We start from the raw sequence: 22,932 nt of genomic DNA on the forward strand, positions 1-22,932 counted from the left end.
CTGGTTCGTCCACTGACCGCCCAGCTCCTCAAGGGCAGGGGCTGTCCAGGCTGTAGCTGCTTTCCCAGCACCTGGGCCAGCGAAAGTGAGCAGACCACCAGGCAGGTGAGATGCTCTGCCTGGAGGGGACAGAGCAGTGGGAAGCAGAGCTGGCTCTGGAACCTAGGCCTCTGAGTCTTCTTTCCTTTCCTGGTAGTCTCTGCCCTGCATGCCCATCAAAGCCTTTGCTTCTGTATTCTGTCTTCTCACATCCATCTTTCTATCCACATTTACTCCTTAGCAAGGTGCCAGTGACCCTAATTCAATGGAATGGAGAAAGGAAGAAAGGAAGGGAGGCTAGATCACACGTCTTTCTGTTTGCGTGTCTTCCTGTGGCCTCTAGTCAACACTCGTGAAAGCCAAGCAAACGTCTCGCTACTGACTTCACTGTTTCTCCATACATGTCCTCAGTGTGTTGTTGTTCAGTAGCTCATCTGTGTCTGACTCTCGGTGACCCCACGGACTGCAGCATGCCAGGCTTCCCTGTCCTTCACCATCTCCCCAAGTTAGCTCAAACTCATGTCCATTGAGTCAGTGATGCCATCCAACCATTTCATCCTCTGTTATCCCCTTCTCCTCCTGCCCTCAATCTTTCCCAGCATCACAGTCTTTTAAATGAGTCAGTTCTTCCCATTAGGTGGCCAAAGTATTGGCATCAGTCCTTCCAATGAATACTCAGGACTGATTTCCTTTAGGATTGACTGGTTCGATCTCCTTGCAGTCCAAGGGACTCTCGAGAGTCTTCTCCAACACCACAGTTCAAAAGCATCAATTCTTCTGCACTCAGCCTTATTTATAGTCCAGCTCTCACATCTCCAGTTTGCACCTTCAGTTATCTTGCTCCCTGAGTCCCATTGATTATCTTCCCTGCGGTTGTCTGGTCTGCCACTGTCTCCATTCTCAGCACTGTCCCCAGAGTCCAAGCTCTCATCATGTCTCACTGCTTTGATGCAGCTGGCAGGCCGGATTTCTTCTCGATTCTCCCCTCCTGTCTCCTCCACACCAGGGCAGACAAAGAGACGGTTCATTTAACCCAGGAGCCCTACTTCTGGAAATTTACTCGAAGGAAATCATCAGAGATGTACACAAAGACTTTTATTCAGGGGTGTGCCTCAGGGTACTGCATTACAATAGTGAAAAATTGGAGATGATCTCAACTTGTCAAAAAATAGTGGGTTAAATGAAATTTGATTCATCCATCTGGTGCAATAATATTAAAGCTTTGAAAAATTATTTTGAGGACTACTTAATAACAAGCAGAAGTGCTATTGACATAATATCAGGAGAAAAATCAGATTATAAGACTATATGTACAATGAGACTCCAAACTGTGAATAGATAAATGGACAGAAAAAGTAAAACAGAAAAGATACAAACAGAAATCCTGGGTTTTAGCTGAGATACATGGTTATTTTTTAAAGTTCTTCTTGATAGAAGAACTATATTCTCTGCTTTGTCTTCAATAAGCATGTATATTTAATCAGACCATAAAATGTCATTCACGAATACACGTCTTTAATTTTTTAATTCTTCCCAATAGCTTCAGTAAAAGTTATGTCTTCATTGCATTTTGTCATTGCCTGTCCTCTTCATATTAGAGCATGGCCGAACTTCCGGGCCTGGAGCTCAAAGCCCATACCCTGTGGTCTCACCTCACTTCGTATTCATATCTCCTCCAACACAAACACCTTCTCCTCCAGCCACACTCATCCCCACCTGGTTTCCAAACCAGACTTGTGTTTTATATCCCTGAAACTACCCTCCAATGAGTCAAAAAAAAAAAAAAAAAAAACCCACACAAAACCACAGAGAAGGAGTGCAACTATGGCAAAATATTGATAATAATTTGTGAACCAAGGTGAGGGGTATGCACCTCCTAGATCCTAATTTTGCAGCTCTTCCATAATGTCAGTCACTCAGTTGTGCCCTATGGGCTATAGTTTGCCAGGTTCCCCTGTCCGTGGTTTCTCCAGGCAAGATGACTAGAGCAAGTTGCCATTCCTTTCTCCAGGGGATCTTCGCAACCCAGGAATCAAACCCAGGCCTCCTGCATTACAGGAAGTTTCTTTACCTTCTGAGCCACCAAGGAAGCTCTTCTATAGTTGGACATTTTAAAAACCTCATAGTCGGGGGAAACAAAGGAGCAGTATCACACAGTGTTTAAAGGCATTGGCTCTACCCAGAAGTGACCCTAGTTTAAACCCCAGCTCCAGGGCTTCCCTGCTGGTCTAGTGGCTAAGAGTCCATGCTTCCAATGGAGGGGGCGCAGGTTCAATTCCTGGTCAAGGAACTAAGATCCCATGTGCTGTGTGGCGCAGCCTAAATAAATAAATCCCAGCTCTGCCACTTGTTAACTGAGTGACAATGACCTCAGGCAAGTTAAGTACTTCCTCGGTCCCAGTTTCTTCATCACTAAAGTGGTGATAATGAAATCACATGTTTATTTACTACCATTTCCTGGAGAATTGTATAAATGGAATAAATGGGTGTGAAGGTGTTAGTGAAGAGTCTGGTCACCCTGACCATTGTGGACTACTAGTATCAGTGTTAAACAATGATTCTTAACCATTAAGTTATCTGTAATGCTCTCTACCTTCCTTAACACTCACCTCTGGATAACTAAGTGAAGCGCTGTGGCCTGGGGATCTTTCTGCTCCTGGCTCAGAGCAGTGAGAGTTCAGTGAGGGTTCCCACAGCATCAACATCTCTAGGCCCTGGCACGGAGCCTGGCACAGAGGAGGCAGCCAGTAAGGGCAAGATTCCCAAAATGAAGAATTGGAAGGGTTCGATCTGCACTTGAAAGAATGCTCATGTCATCAGATACAAGCTTGTAACCTTGATGATGTAGCCACCCTATTCCCACGTGCTTCTCAGAGATAAGGCATCACCTTGATAAATTAGCTGTGGATATAAGCTTCCTGCAGTTGGCATGGAGATGCAATTTAATTTCCAATTAAGCCTGATTTCTGGGCCAAGGGATTTGCCCGCCTCACACTGGGAGGATTATTCCAGCCAGATCTGTTGTCAATGTTGGTGGTTCTGCCATGAAGTAGACTGTCATGGAAACTGGTCCTTTGGCCCTTGGATGGTTCAACCAGGCACTGCTTTTCCCCTGGAACTGAGTTTATACAAGTAGATTCAAGAAAGTTCAAAACAGACTATCCATAGCAGAAATTTTTAAGACAGAGCACAGTTAACAGTGAAAGGGAGAAGCAAAATGGTCCTCGATGCTCACAAGAAAGAAAAGTGGGAAGTTGCTCGTGAGAAAAAGAGGGCAGTGGGAAGTTCTCCAAGCTCAGAGAAGAATCTATATCATCAGAGGAAGGAGACACCTTTGCTCAAATGGACAGTGAATATTTGCTGAGCATCTTTTGTATACCAAGGGCTGTGCTGAGCACTTCACATTCAGCATTGCACTGAATTGTCAGACAAAGGATGCTATGCTCATTTTCCTTTCTTTAGGGGGCTGCACCTTAGCAGCATGTAGAACCTTAGTTCCCCAACTAGGGACTGAACTCATGCTCCCTGCATTGGAAGGCAGATTCCTAACCATTGGACCACCAGGGAAGTCCCTCATTTTCCAGTTGAGGAAATGGAGTCTCAACTGCCTAGATTCACAGACAATCTAGATTCGAACTCCCACCTTTCTGAGCATTCCTCCCTGCAGGCCCCCTTTCCAAAAATAAATAAAACGCATAGTTTAGAACAAGAAGAATAAGGTTACACTAAGCTGAAACTTACCTCCCCCAAAATTTAAGAATAAGAAAAAGGCTTTAAAACATGTTCTGAAAGAGAGAGTAAAATAACTGAGTCTGCTTGGGGTACATGACCCGATGGAGGGGCAAATGGCACCAGTTTCTGTTTGGTTTTCACATCTTCCCTGCAGCGTGACGGACTGGTGTGGCTAAGATGCTCACAGGAAGTCAGAGGCTCAGGTTGCTCCAGACCAACGAGGTCCTGGCTTGTGACTCAGACTATTTCAGTTCTGGGAGTTGGAAAGAACCAACAGAGAGCATATAAAACAGTGTTTAAAGACACAGCACAAGATGTTTCAAAGAATACCACGTGCATGTCCGACAGAGTCACAGAAAAATTAGATACCAAGAGGGCAGCACATGGCCCAATGTTTATTGATGATCACAAAAGAAAATTCTGAAGCTGTGTATAAATAAGCATGCTACCCACTCCTGGACAAATTCTGGAATGAAGTATGGAGCCAGTGGTTTGGGAACACCTGGAGAAGAAAGCAGAGTTGACCAAGAGAAGTGTGAGGTCCTAAGAAAGAGACAAGTCAGCACAGCCTCTCTTCCTCTCTGCTTTTTAATACAGTGACCAGTTCATGGATTGCTGTGGCTGTAGCATGCCTGGCTTGCTGCCGGGTGTTTGATGGGCTGTGGGCTGGGCTATCACAGCATCAGGCAGAGCATAGCTTAACGCCATCCACCTGTCCATGTTGGCAGCTCTCCATCTGAATCTTTGCAGGGCTTTTCCAGATGCTTGGGGCTTCCCTGGTGGCTCAGATGGTAAAGTGTCTGCCTGTAATGTGGGAGACCCAGGTTCGATCCCTGGGTCGGGAAGATCCCCTGGAGAAGGAAATGGCAATCCACTCCAGTATTCCTGCCTGGAGAATTCCGTGGATTGAGGAGCCTGGTAGGCTATAGTCCACGGGGTCGCAAAGAGTCAGACACGACTGAGCGACTTCACTTCACTTCACTTCACTTCACTTCACTTCCAGATGCTTATGCTTGCATGCCACTCCACATCTGTGAGCTCCTCAGAGATGTGGCTCCAGGGAGCCATTTGAGAGCCTGGGCTCTGTGGGAAGGTATACAGAGGCACCCAACAAGCTATCAGTCCTGTCGAGAATTTTCCATTTTGACACCGGGCAGAGACTAAGAGGCAGGGCATTTGCTCCTTGGAAGAAAAGCTATGACAAAGCTAGACAGTGTTTTAAAAAGCAGAGACATCACTTTGTTGACAAAGGTCCCTTTAGTCAAAGCTATGGTTTTTCCAGTAGTCATGTACCTATGTGAGAGTTGGACCATAAACGAGGCTGAGCACTGAAGAATTGATGCTTTCAAACTGTGGTGCTAGAGAAGACTCTTGAGAGTCCCTTGGACAGCAAGGAATTCAAACCAGTCAATCCTAAAGGAAATAAAACCTGAATACTCATTGGAATGACTGATGCTGAAGCTGTAGCTCCAATACTTTGGCCACCTGATGCGAAAAACTGACTCATTAGAAAAGACCCTGATGCTGGGAAAGATTGAAGGCTGGAGGAGAAGGGGACGACAGAGGATGAGACGGTTGGGTGGCATCATCAACTCAACGGACATGAGTTTGAACAAGCTCCAGGAGATGGTGAGGGACAGAGAAGCCTGGCGTGCCACAGTCCATGGGGTCGAAAAGAGTTGGACACAACTTAGTGACTGAACAACAAGGGGAAGGACGAACAGTGGTGAGAGCGTAAGTCTGAAACAACACTGTTCAGGTTTGAATTCCAGCTCTGCTATTAGCTAACTTTTGACCTTCAGGACGTTAAATCTCTGTACTGCCATTGCCTCATCTATGAAGTCGAGATAATAACAGCCTTAAAGGATCTTGTTAGGGTTAAATGAACCATACTTATTAAAGCTTAGCCTGGATCCTGGCCTAGGTGCTCAACAAATGTTAGCTTTTATTATTGCAGATGATAGATTATAGTCCCAGGAGTAATTTGCTAAATACATCTTGAAATAGAAGGCGCTGCCTCCCCATACAGTGAGTTATGTGTCAAAGAAGATGTTGACATACGTTGTTGATCAAGAGAAACATTATAGGGAGGGCTCAAGCAGCAGACCGGAATGTGGGGAAAGTGAGACGGTCTTTAAAGAACTGCTGACCGTCAGAGAAAATGAGTTTATGTTTGGATATAAGAAAACAAAGGAGTGTCAAAGAGCAAGGGCTCCAGAATTGACAGACGAGGCTCAGGGCAACCGTCTCCCTGGGACTGGAGACAGAAAACGTGTCTTAAAGCTGTGGAGGCTACAGAAGCCCCTGTTTTTAGCTCGTGTAGCTGGAGGGCAGTTGGTGTGGGATGAGGGAGATTATGGGAAGTTGAAGTCTCTGTATCTGAGAAGGGAGGCACAAACTTTGTCCAACATTCAGCCGGGAGTTGATTGCTCTGCAATTATATACATCTCTTCCCCATCCTCCTTAGCATTTAAGGAAGTTGTCTGATGAGCATGTGCTTTATATGAGTGGGAAGGGAGAGCTGTGGAAATCTAGGAAGATGATGAATTCTGTCTGAATCGACATGATGAAGGTTAAGGAACAGGAAGATAATTCATGAATAAATCCGTTGCTGGAAGAGAGACCCTGGAGCCAGGGGAGATGGGGAAAAGTGAAGCTTTCCTCCTGGCTCCAACCAGGGATCACATGAAACTTAGAGGAGGCCCTGAATGCACGCAGGGCTCAGTGAGGAAGAGCAAGAGGACCCTGAAGGTCTCTGGACACACAAGGTCAGCAGCGCCAAAGCTTTCTGGTCGCAGAGTCCTTTTACAGTCTAAAAACACACTTAGAACTCCAAAAGAGATTGGGTTTATATGGGTTATATTAACCAGTGTTTACCATTTTAGGAATGAAAACTCAGAATGTTTCATTTAAATGAATTTATTTTAAAACAATGATAAACCCATTCCAGGTTAACAAAAGATTATATTTTATGAGAAACAGTTGCATTTTCAAAACATTATTGAGAAAGGGTGCATTGTTTTCCTCTTTTGCAAATTGCTTTAGTGTTCGGCTTAATAGACAACAGGTTTCTCATGTCTGTGTTCAGTCTTTCGTGATATCACACGTCACACACATAAGCTCTGAAAAATTCCGCACGTGTTGGTGAGATTGAGAATGAAAAAAGCAGGCAGTATGTAAATATTATTATGAAAATAATTTTGACCTTGCAGGCCTCCACTTTGAGACCCATTACCCTAGGGATTTCCCTGGTGGTCCAGGGGTTAAGACTCCTCCTTCCAATGCAGGGGGTGAGGGTTCAATCCTTGGTTGGGAAGCTAAGATCCCACATGCCACATGGCCAAAAAACCAACAATATTTTTGTTTCCATTCACTCTTTTATTTTAGAGAAAGCATTTGAACACAGAAAAATAGAACAAATGATATAAAACACCCATATGCTCCTCAGAAAGCACCCCTCAAAACTAATGTGTTAGCATTTTGTCACATTTGCTTCATATTAACGTTACGGATACAACTGCACATCTTCAAATACCTTGCCTCCTCTCTAGAAGCAGCATTTGAAGTCTATCAATTCCAAAAATATTTTTTAAAAAAACAGAAAAATACTTAACAAATGGTCCACATTAAAAAATATATATATATTTTTTAAGAACCATTACCCTAGACCATGGTGAATTTCTTCATGTCTTTCTGATTTTGCTTTGGTCTCTTTTCCCTACATATGAAAGGGCAGTGGCTGATGAGGTATAACATAGCTGCACTGTGATCAAACAGTATCTTTGCAAGCATATAGTTCAAATTCCTCTAAATGCAAAAGACATTGGCTATTCTTCTGCACCAGCCTGGGCTGCCAATTAGCAATAGAGTGAACGCAGCCTACAATCTGCACACCCAAGGGGTTTTGAAATCAGGAGGAATTTTAGGTGAATTGTTGACAGAGGTGGGGGAGGCTAGCATTATTTCAGGAAGTCACAAAATTGAGGTTTTAGTAATATTTTTCATTGCATTATTTTGAATTTGCACAAATCAGGTTCTTCACTGTGGAGAAGGAAGCCCTTGATAATGGTGGAAAAGGAGGGAGAAAGAGCAACAGGATGGTCAGCTCCTTGAGGCAGGCGCTGTGTCTGCTGCATCTCTGCCCCTCTCTGTCCTCTTGCCACTGATCTCCATTCACCCTGCCATCCGAGTTCTGGGCGAGTGATCCAGGCACACCTCTCCAGGTGAGATTCACTGGCCCGTGGGAGAGAAGGCAAAAACAGCGCCAGCACTAGACTTTATTAGTAGAGTGATTTTTTAAAGAACTAACGAGGGCTCTCTGCTCCCAGGCCGCCCTTGTTCCAGAAACATTTTTCCTCCGTGTCTGACTCCATCATGCTTAAATGCCCGTTAGTTCATGCTCATCTTGGGCTTGAAGTTCCACGAACAGTAGGCAGATACAGGATTTGATAGAAGTAGGCTCCATTGACAGGAAGCTGTGGAGGCTACAGAAAACTCCATTGACAGGAAGAAGGCATTTGTCTCAAGCAAAGGAAGTTCATTGTTAATAATGCATGGGGCAGTGAGGGCTGGGCCTCCCCAGGTACTTCTTGCTAGAGGGTGGTGGCTTTTTCCCCTGTAGGGGCTGTTGGGATAGTCTCCATTTTGGTGTATTTCAGCCCCAAATGCAGGTGCATGAAAACCATATACAAAAAAACCCCTATAAATGAGATTCATGATGGAGATACTCTTTTTCTTTTTTAAAAATTAAACTTAAATTTGGGGGGAATTGTAGATTCTCATGCAGTTGTAAAGAAACACACAGAGAGATCCTATGTACCCTTTACCTAATTTCCCCAAAGAAAATATCTTACCAAACTATAAGACAATATCCCAACAAGACTTGCTAGATTCACGGAACTCTTAAGATGTCCCCAAGCCCAGAAGGAAGAAGCTCCAGGGAGTGGGGTGTTACTCCCCCTTGGAAGGATTGTCTCTAGTAAGAACCCGGAGGGTGTGAAGTTGCATCAGGGATCCCTGGCTGCAAGCTACAGGTGTTGGTACAGATTCCAGGTGGCCCTCCTCCCAGATCCCCGACTTTCATGAGAACACCTTGGGCATCTCAGGATGCAACACTGTTCCTTACCTGGACCCTGGGGCTTCCGGTCACTGAGTCAGCTAAAGAATCACAGGTCAGGCTCTGGAATCACACAGCCCAGGGCTCAAGTCCCGTTCCTCACTTACTATCTGGTTGACCGTGGCCAATGACCTCTTAGAGCCTCAGTTTTTCATAATATACAGCACTCACTGTGTGTAAGTCACTCTTCTAGGAACATTATACAATAACTCATTTAATACTAACAACCCCCAAATGGGAAATATTATAATTAGTTCCTATGCTGCAAGTGAGGAAATTGAGGCACAGAAAGGTTATTTGTCCAAAGCCACACAGCTAGGGAATAATACGGTTGGGTATTTGAAGCCAGTCCATGTATATAACCTCTATCCTAAGTTGCTTCTCCTTATCCATGAGGTGGGTTCAGTAATGCTCACTGAATTTTTATGAGGCAAACTTCTTAGCTCTGTGTCCAGCATGGAATAAATAAGCAGCAAAAAATGCTAGTTAACATTATTGTTGGTATAATTTCCTCTGGAAGTTTCTGAATATTCATTCCTTATTATTGTTACTAAGAACAGCTTCCATTTTCACCACCCAGTATGTGTCAAACCCTCATTCAGCTCTCCCAACCACCCAAAAGGGGCATTCTCTCTTTTATTGACGAAATAACCGAGAATGAGAGAGATGCAGTCTGGTGGAAGCAGACGCAGATTCACCCCCAGGGCTGCGCCTGGAATCAGCTGCAGGGGGACCTTCAGAGACACGAGCCTAACTTCATGCCCAGCTGAGGACTAGACCTGAGAAAGGCGTTGACTCCCTCCCCAAAGTCCCGGACAGGACCGTGGTTCTCTACACCTGCGGCTGTCGTGCTCAAGCACACGACAGAGCCCCCTGCAGTCACTGGTAAAACACGGAGTTACCCCACCAACCTCTCCCCACCCACCGCCTCGAGGTCTCCGGGTCAGTGGGGCTGGGCGGAGGGCCTGGAGCGTGCCTTTCTCACAAGCCTCCAGGAATGCTGGTCCAGGGACCACACTTCGAGAAGGACTGCTCTAGGACAAGTTTTTGGAGTGGTAGTGAATCTATGACAGCTTCCCCCAGTTGCTGCTGCTGCTAAGTCACTTCAGTCGTGTCCGACTCTGTGCGACCCCATAGATGGTAGCCCGCCGGGCTCCCCATCCCTGGGATTCTCCAGGCAAGAACACTGGAGTGGGGTGCCATTCCCCCAGTCATCCCTTCCCAAGCCTGAGGCCGGCTTCCCCCGCAGGGCCAGTGGCTTGCGTCTCCCCTTTGTTCTGGCTGTGTGGGCTCTTCATCTCTGCGCGTGGAGGTCCTTAGCTGTAACGAGTGGAGGCTGCTCTCCGGGGCGGCGCGGGGGCTTCCCGTTGCAGTGCCTTCTCTGGCTGTGAGCACCGGCTCTGGCGCCTGGGCTCAGTGGCCCTGGCTTATGGGCTCTGGAAAGCGGCCTCAGTGGTTGTGGTGAACAGGTTCAGTTGCCCAGCGCATAAGGAATCTTCACATACCAGGGATCAGAACTGTGTCTCCTGCTTTGACATTGCTTAACCACTTGCGTAACCACTGAACCACCAGGGCAGTCCCAGGTACCTTGTATTTAATCTGCATTGAAAACCATGAGTCCCCATCTCTGTTTATTTTCCCTCTGTCCAGGATTCTTAAACTTGTGTGTTCTCAAAACTCTGTGTCTTAGGTATACCTATGGCTGATTCATGGTGATGTATGGCAGCAACCAACACAACTCTGTAAAGCAATTATCCGCCAATTAAAAATAAATATTTTTAAAAAGCCTGTATCTGATTGGAGTTCAACCTGTCCACCAGGTCACTTCCATCTGCTTGGTGATGGGGCACTCACCCTTTCAAACTTTTTTCCAAAATTACATCTGTTGTTACTGTTCTGTTTAAAAATAAACACAGTGAAACCAAGCCTATTGTTGAAAATTTAGAAAAGTACAAAAAATAAAAGGAAGGAAGAAATTACAATTAATAAGTCCCACTGTTAATGTTTTTTATATATGTTAGTATCGTTTCCTTATAGCCTATATATGTTGTATATATTTGGTATAATCAGTATATAAGTATAAGGTATATGAGGTATAATCAATATACAAGATTATATTAGTTTTCAAGTGTGTAACAAAATGATTCAATATCTGTATGTATTACAAAATCATCACCAGAAAAGTTTCTAGTTAACACCCATCTCCACACACAGTGACAGTTTTTTTTCTTATGATGAGCGCTTTTAAGACCTACTCTCTTAGCAACTTTCAAATATGCAGTGAAGTATTACTAATTATTGTCACCATGTTGCAGTTACATCCCCATGACTTCAAGACTGGAAGTTTGTACCTGTACTTGTTAATATTGGTATAAGAATGTATACAGATCTGAGACTGCTGCAAACAAGCGATGTCCCACTAATGAACGTGCTCTGTCTATGCGGCTGCTACCATTTTCACTTCGGAATTCCAAGAAGGAATGGAGGCTTGTCGGGGAGCACTTCCTGGGAGGGCCTAGCAGGCACTGAAGTGAGAATCACTGGCATCAGTCCAGTGGACAGCCGAATAGCAGAAAACAGATTTGAGTTAAATGGATGGATTGAGTGGGGTCAGGGACGGAGAACCATCACAGGTTGACCTTCAGTTCTCCTGGGTCCCGAGGAGCCATTGAACAGTCTTGAGCAGGAAATGACTTAACTAAGGGATTTCCCAAAGACCATCTGTGCAGTGGAAGACAGAAGGCCGGAGGGGGAGGGGGCGAAGGCAGGCGGGGGAGCACGGGACACGAGCGGGAACAGCCCCAGAGGTGATGGGCCTGCATGGATCTACCTCTGGGCCGCCAGGATGGACAGGGACTGGTTGATCTTCACCATGACGATGATGAGCAGGCCGCCGGTCAGCAGAAAGGTGGGCCAGAAGAGAGAGAAGAGGAGGCTCTGGGGCCCATAGAGGCGCCGGTATAGGACGCTGGTCTCATTCTCCCGAGTCGTGGAGAAGCAGAAGAAATCCTGGTGCTCGTGAAACCTGGCTCTGACCTTCTCCACGTCGGCCCGGGCCACTTGGTAGTTGTCCAGGCTGCTTGGGATGTAGGAGCACTGTAGGGAGAATAGAGAGCATGCATGGGGTTGAAATCCCTGTTTCTCAGGGCTTGGTGTGGAATAAGAGAAAACAGCAGCTTTGGATTCGCGTGCCTGGGTCGACTCAGGACTGTCCAAAGCTTAGCAGGCTGCACACAGCAGCCTACACAGTGTTCGAGGGGATGCCTACACGGTGTTGGTTGGGAGGGTGGTGGCCTTGGAGCTGTCCAGGATACACACTGCACGCTGGGAGGCAGGGACCCCAGCTGGAGCCCTGGCCCTGCTCCCATCACCATCAGAGCTCAGTCGCTCAGTCATGTCCACCCCCATGTCACTGCATGGACTGTAGCCCGCCAGCCTCTTCTATCCATGGGATTCTCCAGGCAAGAATACTGGAATGGGTTGCCATTTGCTCCTCCAGGGGATCTTCCCGACCCAGGAATCGAACCCGTGTCTCCTGCATTGCAGGAAGATTCTCTACAGCTGAGCCGCTGAGGAACCTTAGGCTAACTGCTTAACAGGGCTTCCATGGTGGATCAGATGGTAAAGAATCTGCTTGTAATGCAGGAGAGCTGGGTTCCATCCCTGGGTCAGGAAGATTCCCTGGAGAAGGGAATGGCAACCCACTCCAGTATCCTTGGCTGGTGAATTCCACGGACAGAGGAACCTGGCAGCCTACAGTCCATGGGGTGACAAAGAGTCGTCACGACTAAGATATTAACACACACACTGAGCCTTGATGTCTTCATCACTTAAGTGGGTTAATAGCAGTATCTTTTTCAAAGGAGTTTGCTAAAGAACTTCAAACTTATCTGTCTAAGAAGACCAATGGGAGACATAGGCTGAGTGGGCTCTATATTTGGATCCAGGGCAGAGGTCATACGCTCAGTTGCCTACAAAGCTCACACAGGTAACATCCACAGGTGAAGTAGTGAGGGAATAAGATGACAGGGGCCAATGCACACTTGCCTTGGTGCCAGGGAGAACTGTCAGGGCGTGGTGGGGCCTGGGGTGATGGAGAGAGCCAGACACACCCAGCCTGGCAGTCATCACTCCACCTGGACAACGGATGCTGTGCCCTCCAGAAGACCGACTGTAGCCAGGCCTCCAAAACAGTAAGAGAAGCCAAAATACCGGATTTTAATGTGGACTCTCACAATTTTAAAATATTGGCGAAAATTTGAATTGAAAATTCTATGAGGTCTAACTCTGTGTGAGCAAAACCCAAGATGGCCAGCTGGTATTTGACACTGGGATTCAAAGGAAAAAGAGAATGCATTCAAAAGAGCTTTGTGCAGACAGAGCCTGGTATATGTTTAATTCTGACACTGATCACTGTGATTAGGAACCTCGCAGCCTGGAAAGATGAGGTCTGGCTGGAAAGCTCTGCAGAGAAGGCAGAAAGGAGAATCCTGGCTTTATCTCTCTCCCATCCTAGGAGGCAAGCTTCCAGCACATGCTCAGCAAGGGTGGTCCCCCCGCAGCCCTCACAGCAAACCACCTGGAGGGCTGGCCACAAGCACAGGCTCCCTGCTCACTCTGAATCTCTGAGGAGAGGGTCCAGCAACCTGGGGACTCCTTCAGGCACTGGTTCGAGGACCACTGCCCTATATAGTCATGTCACACGAGTCAAAATGAGAGACAGTGTCGGGCCAGCTCCTCCCCAGGCCTGGGTTCTTCCCTGGATTTGAGTGAGGTCCTGCCCTGAGGCTGTCTGCCCTGACAGCACTCAGTCCAGCAGTAGAGGTGATGGCTACGCTGCAGCTCTGACAGCCTGGAGAGAGGGCGGAGCTGCATCCAGGTCAGGTCCACATCCCCAGCCAGCCAGGGAGTAGCCGAGGCTGGGGAGCTGCTGTCTCCTGAGGAATCTGGCATTCAGATTTGCTGGGGACTCTAAGGTCCTAGCCTTGCCTTAGTTGCTCAGTCGTGTCCGACTCCTTGCCACCCCATGGACTGTAGCTCACCAGGCTTCTCTGTCCACGGGATTCTCCAGGCAAGAATATTGGAGTGAGTAGCCATTTTCTTCCCCAGGGGATCTTCTTAACCCAGGGATGGAACCTGGGTCTCCTGCACTGCAAGCAGATTCTTTACCATCTGAGCCACCAGAAAAGCCCAGGGTCCTAGCAGCAAGTGGATCCTGAATCCTGAGCTGATAGGGCCTGGCCCGAGTCTCCCCACTGCCCCTGACTGTGACCTTGGTTAACCTAGCCAATTGAGTTAGGATGGAGTGGGTTGCCAGGCCCTCCTCCAGGGGATCTTCCTGACTCAGGGATCGAACCTGCGTCTCTTATGTCTCCTGCATTGGCAGGCGGGTTCTTTACCATTAGCCCCAGTTGTCTAAAGGATCTTAAATGATCCAGCCTCTCTCCCAAGCCCCATGGTGTCACTGTCTTCAGCGCAGACAGTGAAAAGGAGCTTAGAACCTCTCAGGCTAAATCTCATGAGATAAACCAAGAGTGAGCTGGTGACCTCCTTCCTCAGAATAGAGGTGGAGGGAGACAGCCTTGCACATGCCACTCCAGAAGACACCCAGCCATCCTGAAGCATCAGGTCCTGGCACAACAGAGCTGAACAGAGGTGGGAAGAGCAGCTGGTACACCACCCTGCTGCTTGGCAAAGCCATGAAGGCCCCTCAGCACCACTCCTGGGGCACCTGGGTGCTCTGGGAGAAAAGACTGAACATGTGGTGGTAGCGGCTGTGCTGTCCTTCCGAACCCAGCAGGCAGGCCTCAGGCTGCTGGGAGCCCATTCGGGGGAGGATCTGACCTCGAGCTCCTCCGAGCTGGCAGCCTGCTCCCAACTCCCATCGCACCAGTGACCACTTCTGTTTGTCTTTTAAAATTTGCTTCTTGATCCTGGGGATAAATCAGGAGGCCCTGGATGCCAAGGAAGAGGCAGGGGTCCTGGGAGGAGCTGATTCAGGCGGGTTCGGAGGCCCTAGCTGCATCCGGTGTGGCTGAGTCATGCTAGTGACTACAGGACAGCCAGGCCGCCTTGCCTGCCCAGGCCCACTTCACCAGGAGCCCCCAGCCCTGTTCACGATCCCACCATCCCCCCAGGCACCCTGCCGGTTACCACCCCATCAGCTGCCAAGTTCTGACTGTCAGCATCCATGCTTGTCCCAGCTCTGTCCCAGCTCTGTCCCAGTTGTGGTGACCCCCACCTCTCTCCCTAGTAACTGGAGCCCACACTCCTCCATATCACTCTGATCATGCTGCCAGCACTCCACACCTTTTAAAGGCTCCAGTTGCTCACAGCAGTAATTCCCAAGGAAACTTAGAATGACCTGGAAAGCCCAGAGATTCTGCTTCCGGGGGTCTGGTGTAGGACCCTGGTTTTGTTAGGACCCCCAGGAGGACCTAACACCCAGAGGTGAGGAGCCCCAGCTTCCCTGATCACATTTTCATTCCACAGTTTGGTAGTCCTTGGCAGAAAACAGACACACAGCTTGTACAGCGCCAGAATATAATTAGTATTCCCTTTCTTTATGGTTTGCATGAATTTAACTCCCTCGTAATCAGTAGAACTTCCCCTAGGAAATGGTGAATTCTATTAGTTGCAAATAACTGCACTTCCTGTTAAAGCCAGCGCCAGGAGCATTATTTGGAGTGAACTTAGTTCCCAGCAAAGCTCTGGCCTTTGATGAAAACGTGAAGGAGCTTCATGTCTTCCCGGCTCAGGTTAATGAGAGACCACCCTGACAGAACCAGTCTCTTTAAAACCGTGTGCCTATTACATCAACCCTGTGTCCTTGGCATTTGCTCTACGTATTTGCTGGGCTACACAGCTACAACTCACCTCCATGTCTCATGTGGTTGAATCAGTGTGGTGTTTTGTAAAATGGTGATTGTGAATGAGCTTAGCCCTTCCCCCGTCTTTTCTTCCCAATCTCCTTCCTTCGGTTGAACTGTTAAAGCTCAAAAAAGGAAAAAAAAAAAAAATCCTGATTGAATATAAACATCCAATCCCATTCTCTCTAAAATGGTTGCTTCCCTACCTGTGTGGTGTCAGTGTCTTACGCTGGAATTAAACCTCCTCTCCTTCTCTCCTACTGTGTTGTACAAGCTATTTCTCTCAGACATCTTTGAAGACTGTCTTTTGAGCAAAAAAAAAATTTTTAGTAAAATGTTTTCAGTGATTTTTTTTAATATGAGAGCTAATTACCTTCAATAACATGTAGCATTCTTCATTAAAGTTTTGCTTCTCTCAAAAAGCAACAACAGAAGAGAAAAACTACCCAAAAAACCCATTTTCATTGCACACGTTGGCGGTGTGGAGGGCCTCTGGGCACAGACCCTAGGCTGCCTCTGAAGCTTTTTCTCGCTATACCCTAGCCTGTAGCATTGCCTCTGCGGGGGCTGGAATGCTGTATCTCCCCGCCTTCCTTCCCCATACCCCCTCTCCGTGTCCTCTTGACACGTACGCCCACCTCTGCATTTCTGTGTAGCCAGTACCTGTCTGATTTTTAACACCAATGCCTTTCCGACACCTTCACCTCACTGCTCTTCTCTACGGCACTGGCCCTCTCTGCTAGGTATTACGCGTGTATGAGCTCTCTTCTCTCGAACCCAACCCCTAACACAGGAAGTGACGGTTGAATGAATGAATGAATGAATGAAAATGGGTCAGCTTGTGTTTCCTACAGAAAGGACTGCAGTGGTAGATTAGGAGGTATGAGGGGGGCACTGAGAGGCAGTGATAGGAAAACTTTCCAAGTGTTGGCCTCTAAAGATTGCTCTGAACCTGGGCCTCTGGCCTCCTAGAGGGGGAGTCAAGGAGTCACAGGGGGTCAGCTCTGGGTCTGGCTTCTCATCTGACCCACATTATAGAATAATAAGAACACTACCAGCTGCTTCCTCTGAGTGCCTGCTATCCAGCCAACACCAAGATTGGCACATTATACACAGTCCTTGACTTCCTAGCAGCACTTCAGTTTTCAATTAACAGAAACTGAGGCTTGGCGGGGCCAAGCCCCCGTCACAGAGCCAGTCAGTGGCAGGTCTGTTGGACTCAGCACAGAAGGGCTAAGACTGGCTGGGCCTCAGACCAGCTGTGGCCCCTGGTCAACTGGGTTTATCTTTCTCCAGTCTTTGGGAGCCAGCTGGGGACAAGCACACACCCGCCAGGGTTAAAAGGACGCGTCCTCACTCCCACCCAGTCAGTACCTGGTGGTTCTGGTCCCGAGTGTCCTCTGTGTGGTACAGCACAGCCCAGCGGCCCACGGACGACACGTTGACCCACAGGCATGGGTACTGGGGCACCCTCTTGCCCTCCAGCTCCTCCTGGTCCCTGATGTTGGTCTCAATCAGGTGACACGTGGATTCCTGGGTCCACACGCTGGGGAGACCGTGCACACACAAACACATCTCAGAACCCGGGTGGCACAGAGCACCCAGCACGAACCCATTTAGAGAGACTCAGGACCGAGACCCATCTGCTGTTAGCAGCCAGCACTAAAGGAGCATGACCCCAGAGTCCCTGGGTCCCGGGGAGCAATCATAAAATCAGAATATCGGTTTTTTGGCCTCTTGGCCAATATCTACATAAACTAGCCTGGCCCCCACTGCTCACCCTAAACCCTGGTTAGATTTAAAGATCCTCACATCTAAGCCACACCCCAGGACAAGTGAATCAGAATTTCTAAGATGGGTTGATGTGTTTTCAACATTCTTCGCAGTGACTCTGGTCTGCAGCCAGACCTCAAACCCCTTGTCCACACCATCTTCATCTTGCAGAGAGTGAAAGAGAAGCTCAGAGAGGTCAAGTGACTTTGCTAAGGGCTCACAGTCTCTGAAGTCAGGTCTGGATGGTTTCAGAATCTATGCCCCTCCCCTTAAAAAGAGTAGATGGAGGAGGAGCTTGATTTGCACCCAGGTGGGGAAGATGGGAGGAATGGCGCTGAACCCGGAGGAAATGTCTTGGAGGCACATGGCCACGCTGAGCAGTGCCTCACTCGGTAGGATTCTGGCCTGGAAAGGCTCAAGCACCATAAAAATGAGGCGGGAGCAGACCCCGGAGAGGCTGACGGGCTCATCCACACACCAGCAAATCAATCGTGACTCATCTCCATCTATCAGGCAGGAGACACTGCTGGGCAGAAGGAGGCTGTCGGCTGCTGGAACATGCCCAGAGGGGCAAGGGTCTGAGATTTGTCTTAAGATCAGGCTGAGAAAACGGAGCGTATTCATTCTCATTAGAGCACGGATCAGGAACTTCCCAGTCTTTCCTTTAAAAGCTCACGTGGTTGACATGTTGGAAAGCAAAGGCATGGGACATTCTCTGAGATTCCAGAGCAGAGCTCCAGGGAAACAGAGTTTAGCTCAGTGTGGACACTTCCTACTTACCAGTGCATGCTAAGTCGCTTCAGTCTTGTCCAACTCTTTGCGACACTATAGACCATAGCTTGCCAGGTTCCTCTATCCACAGGATTCTCCAGGCAAGAACACTGGAGTGGGTTGCATGCCCTCATCCAGGGGATCTTCCCGACCCAGGGATCGAACCCCTGTCTCCTGCATTGGCAGGCGGGCCCCCTCACTGGTGCCACCTGGAAAGCCCCCTACTTATCAGAAAGGCCCTCGAATGAAACGGTGTGTATAGTTGAAGTGGTGAGCTCCCCGTCACTTGAGATACACAACACGACGATAGATGCCAGACCCTTAGACTGGAGGGTGGGAGCAGGCCTGGGAGTACAGTACCTTTTCTGATAAAGGGGCAGCACAGTGGTGCCCAAGATGTAGTAGGTGATGACAGCGCCCACTACCATGGCCACTCCCAGGCAGAGGGCCCGAGTCTCTCCCCGCTTCTGGGCCATCACCAGCTTCTTTCCCATGGCCACTGGGGACTGCAGACATTGCTAGGACCAGAGAGGCAAACAGACGTGAAATCAGCACAAGTGACAGGTGAGAGGAGAGGGTGATCAGCCATCAACATCGTCTCTATTTTCAGCGCAGAGCTTGGAAAACTCAGAGGGCTTTGGGGCCCCATGTAAGCCTTCCACCAGCTCTGAGAGGCAAATATTATCATCCCCTAGCCACAGATGAAGGACTTGTGGCTCAGAGAGATAAAGTGACTTGCGCAAGGTCACACAATGTGTGACAGGCTCAGTAATGGCCCTCAAGATGCACATGTTCTCAGCCCCAGGATCTGTGACCGTTACTTTACATGGCAAAGACTTTAAGGCTCTTGAGATGGCGAGATTATCCTGGATTATCCACACAGACCTAAAGATAACCACAAGGATCTTTGCAAGAAGGAGGCGGAGGGAGATGAGACAGAAAAGAGAGAGGGCTATGACCAGGGCGGCTGAAGCTGGAGTGATGCGGTCATGTATCAGAGGTTTGGCAGCTCCTGGAAGCTGGAAGAGGCAGGGAACCCAGCGTTGTCCTCCGCAGCCTCTGGAGGAGTGCAGCCCTGCCGACACCTTGACTGAGCCTTGCCAGCGTGCTGCTGATTTTGAACTTCTGCCTTCCAGAACTGTGTATGCGTAGATGTCTACTGGGGCCACCGAGTTTGTGCTAATTCGTTACAGCAGCGATAGGAAACTAACACAGGACATAAACTAACATTGTAAGCTGCAGAGGGGGAATACCCGTGCACGTCCTCCGAGGACACTTGTCTCAGAGAAACCTGGAGCTGAAACAGTCTCACAGGACACCCCTGGTGGCGCACTGGATAAGAATCGCCTGCCAATGCAGGGGACGTGGGTTCGATCCCTGGTCCAGGAAGATTCCACATGCCGTGGAGCAGCGAAGCCCGTGAGCCACAACTATTCAGCCCGCGCGCTGCAACTACGGAAGCGCACGCGCTTGGAGCCTGCGCTCCAGGAGAGAAGCCGCCGCGATGAGAAGTCTGTGCGCTGCAACCAGAGTAACCCCCACAAGCCACAGTCAGAGAAAGGCCTCACACAGCAACAATGACCCAGCACAGTCAAGACTTAATTAACTTAAATGAAAAACCACTCCCACAGCAGGGCTGGTTGGGAAGGGGGAGCATGCAGAGCAGGGGCAGCAGGTCCGCCAGAGGGCAGCCAAGACGTCGGGGTGACAGGAGGGGTATCAGCCGTGGGGATCCTGAAACGGCCGCCTCCCTGCTTTCCGCGAGGGCAGGTGGCATCACGTGGCCTCAGCAGATGCTCTCTTACCTGGGGACCTGAGCCCCACTGAGCCCAAGCAGAATGTGACGGGCGGCTTCCTGCCTCCCTGTGTCTTGGGCCTGAGGCCCTTCATCCTTCTCCCGGGACCTGCCTCTCCCAGAGCAAGCAGAGCCCCTCCTCCCTGAACCCCCACCAGGAGGGTCACTCTTGTCCCCCAGGCACCTCCTGGAGCCAGAGCGTCCCGGCTTCGGTCCTGGTATGGATTTCCCGTGCAGTCAGGGAGTTGCCCCGTGATGCTGCTGCTGCTAAGTCGCTTCAGTTCTATTCAACTCTGTGCGACCCCATAGACGGCACCCCACCAGGCTCCCCTGTCCCTGGGATTCTCCAGGCAAGAACACTGGAGTGGGTTGCCATTTCCTTCTCCAATGCATGAAAGTGAAAAGTGAAAGGGAAGTCGTTCAGTCGTGTCCGACTCTTTGCGACCCCATGGACTGCGGCCCACCAGGCTCCTCCATCCATGGGATTTTCTAGGCAAGAGTACTGGAGTGGGGTGCCATTGCCTTCTCCAGAGTTGCCCCACAGCCTTCAGTAAATTCCTTTGTTGTTGCTTTTTGTTTGTTGCTTAAGGTAACATTTCTACCAAGGATAACAGGGCTGTGGGGCCTTTCTCTGTGACCCCTGAATTAGGGGAAATGTTAGTGAGCTATCAGGAGGGACTTTATTTTCCCTGCCAGGTCCCCAAGGTAATAAACATCATTTTTTTGAATGAGTGAGTATTCCCGAGATAGGCGTTATTAATTCAAAGGGATTTTCAACAAAGTGTCTTATTTTCTACTCAACTTCTCTTCTGTTAAGTTGCTTCAAGTGTCCAGTCAGAGATCTCTGCCTTATTTCTTCCCCACTCCAGGTGTCCCCGGCCCCCCACTATCCTAAAAAGGAGACTCCAGGGTCAGATACCAAGGTTACAGCCCTGTCATGCCCTCCAAGGTGATTAATAGGGATGATACCCAATGATGACTTTTTCTCCCACATTTGGGGCACTGAGAAGTGTGGTTTCCCTACATTCCAACAGAGACACTACAAAGTCACAAAGGAAAAAATCTCTTGACAATGAGAGACATGCTATTCAACTCTTTTTCCTATTACTTTTGTCCTGTCCTTCCATCTTGTGGGAAATAGGGCAGCTCACATCATGATTTACCTAGGGCCAGTCTAACAAGCCCACACATGTTTTTGCAGGCTAAAGAATACAGCCACCCAGGGGTGGGCAAAAATCCTACACAGCCTTCCTTCCCAGGACTGTCTGAGGTCGTTGGTGCCTGGCCCTAGGCCTGCGACCGTGGAACACAAGGTTCTAGGGTCAACACGGAATCACGCCTTGGAGGGAGGACCTAGGCTGAGTGCCCACAACAGAACCAGTCCTTCCCTGGGAGAGTCAGAGCATCCTTGAGACCGGGGAGGCCCGTCTGCCCCATCATAACATCCCCTCCCCCGGGCACTCCCAGTGTACCAGGTCTGGGCACTCAGGAGGAAAGAAAATGAAGCAGTCTGGACCCGGCCGCTTGTTCAGATTGCTCCTGTCTGCAAAGCTCTAGTGAAACTGTCACCCAGCCCAAGGGAGGGGGCTAGCAGAGTTTTGATAAATCCTCCTAAGACCACACAGGATAAAAGCGTAGGGTGAGGATATGAATACAGATATAGTCCTAAGTTTCAACATCCATAGTGAGAACCTTTAGGCAGCAGGAAGGGTGGGAACCGCTGAGACCCCTGAGGTCTGCACAGGAAGAAATGGGTTGCAGCTGTAAAATGGGGGATTTCAGTTAGACTCGAAGAAGAACTCCTCAGTTGAGAACTGCTAAATATCTCTGAACTTTTGAGATATAGCTCTCCATTTGGAAATGTCACTGGAGGTCTGGGGTAGATTGAGGAAAGGTGAAGAAAGGCCAAGCAAGGTGGGATTTGGGGGGGGGGGGGGTCCTCAGTAATCCGATGTTTGGGTTGACATCCTTTTCAGGGCATAGAAGACAGTGTTTAAGGGTCTAATGGAGTGAGGGACAGGGGGTGTTCTGAGATCATCAGGCATGGGATCAAATCCTGGCTTTGTCACCTAGCAACCTGTGACTGTAAAACAAGCATGATAGTGCCCACTTTCGAGAATTCTGATAAAGATCAAATGATGTACCACACATCACATTGCCTGGCCCAGTGCAAGCCCTTGATAAATATTAACTGCTACTATTAAGAAAGAAACCCTGAGGTTTGGATCAGAAGTCCCCAGTGCTCTTGCTGGGCCTGTTTCTGCCCCACCCCTCCCCTGGTGACAAGGGCCAGGGCTGGTCCTGATCTCCAGGCTGCTGCCCTCTGGCTGCTCTGCAGGCTGAGACAAGGGCCAGGGCACTGAGCCACCCCACTGACGGGGCCAAGGACCCCCCTTCCCACCTCCAGCCCCCAACAGGCCACCAGACCATGGGTCCGGCAGTTCTAGTCCTGTGTGACTTAACACCAGCTCCTCTGGAGCCCAGAGTCCAGATGGCCAGCCCCTTGAGGCAGGGAGTTCCCACTGCCGGCCCCCTCAGCGAAGGTCCAGCCCCAGCCCCAGTCTCTGGAGAAACCACTTCCCCAGTGTCCTTGACCTCAGTACTCACAGTCTCCTGGGTGCCCTGCGAGTCTTCGGCAGACCCTTTTCTGCCTGGTCCCCAGCCCCCACCCAAAAGAAGCTGCCTGAGCTGCAGCAGGAAGTTTGGGCTCCCAGCCCGTCTCTGGGGAAGCGGCCTTTGGTTCTCGTCTGAGACGAGCCTCCATGCCCAAACATGGTCAAGTCTGAGCACACAGCCCCAGGACACAAACTCGAGAGGGCAGGTACCCAGTCCAGGGG

The 22,932-nt window shown here is 49.1% G+C and overlaps 2 protein-coding genes across 2 annotated transcripts in view; one reads left to right on the forward strand and one right to left on the reverse strand.

Moving 5' to 3' along the window:
* KCNIP1 (potassium voltage-gated channel interacting protein 1) overlaps positions 1-22,932 on the forward strand; it is a 424,449-nt gene that overhangs the window by 11,431 nt on the left and 390,086 nt on the right. The window lies entirely within an intron of this gene.
* On the reverse strand, positions 11,126-18,794 carry KCNMB1 (potassium calcium-activated channel subfamily M regulatory beta subunit 1). The gene is made up of 3 exons (XM_052659068.1): positions 18,661-18,794; positions 17,131-17,302; positions 11,126-11,983 (listed from the first exon to the last, which is right to left on the reverse strand). Exons 1-3 carry the CDS (start codon positions 18,792-18,794, stop codon positions 11,714-11,716), a joined length of 576 nt encoding a protein of 191 aa, XP_052515028.1. The 3' UTR covers positions 11,126-11,713.

This window comes from Budorcas taxicolor, chromosome 20 (genome assembly GCF_023091745.1).
Source record: "Budorcas taxicolor isolate Tak-1 chromosome 20, Takin1.1, whole genome shotgun sequence".
Classification (NCBI taxonomy): Eukaryota; Metazoa; Chordata; class Mammalia; order Artiodactyla; family Bovidae; genus Budorcas; species Budorcas taxicolor.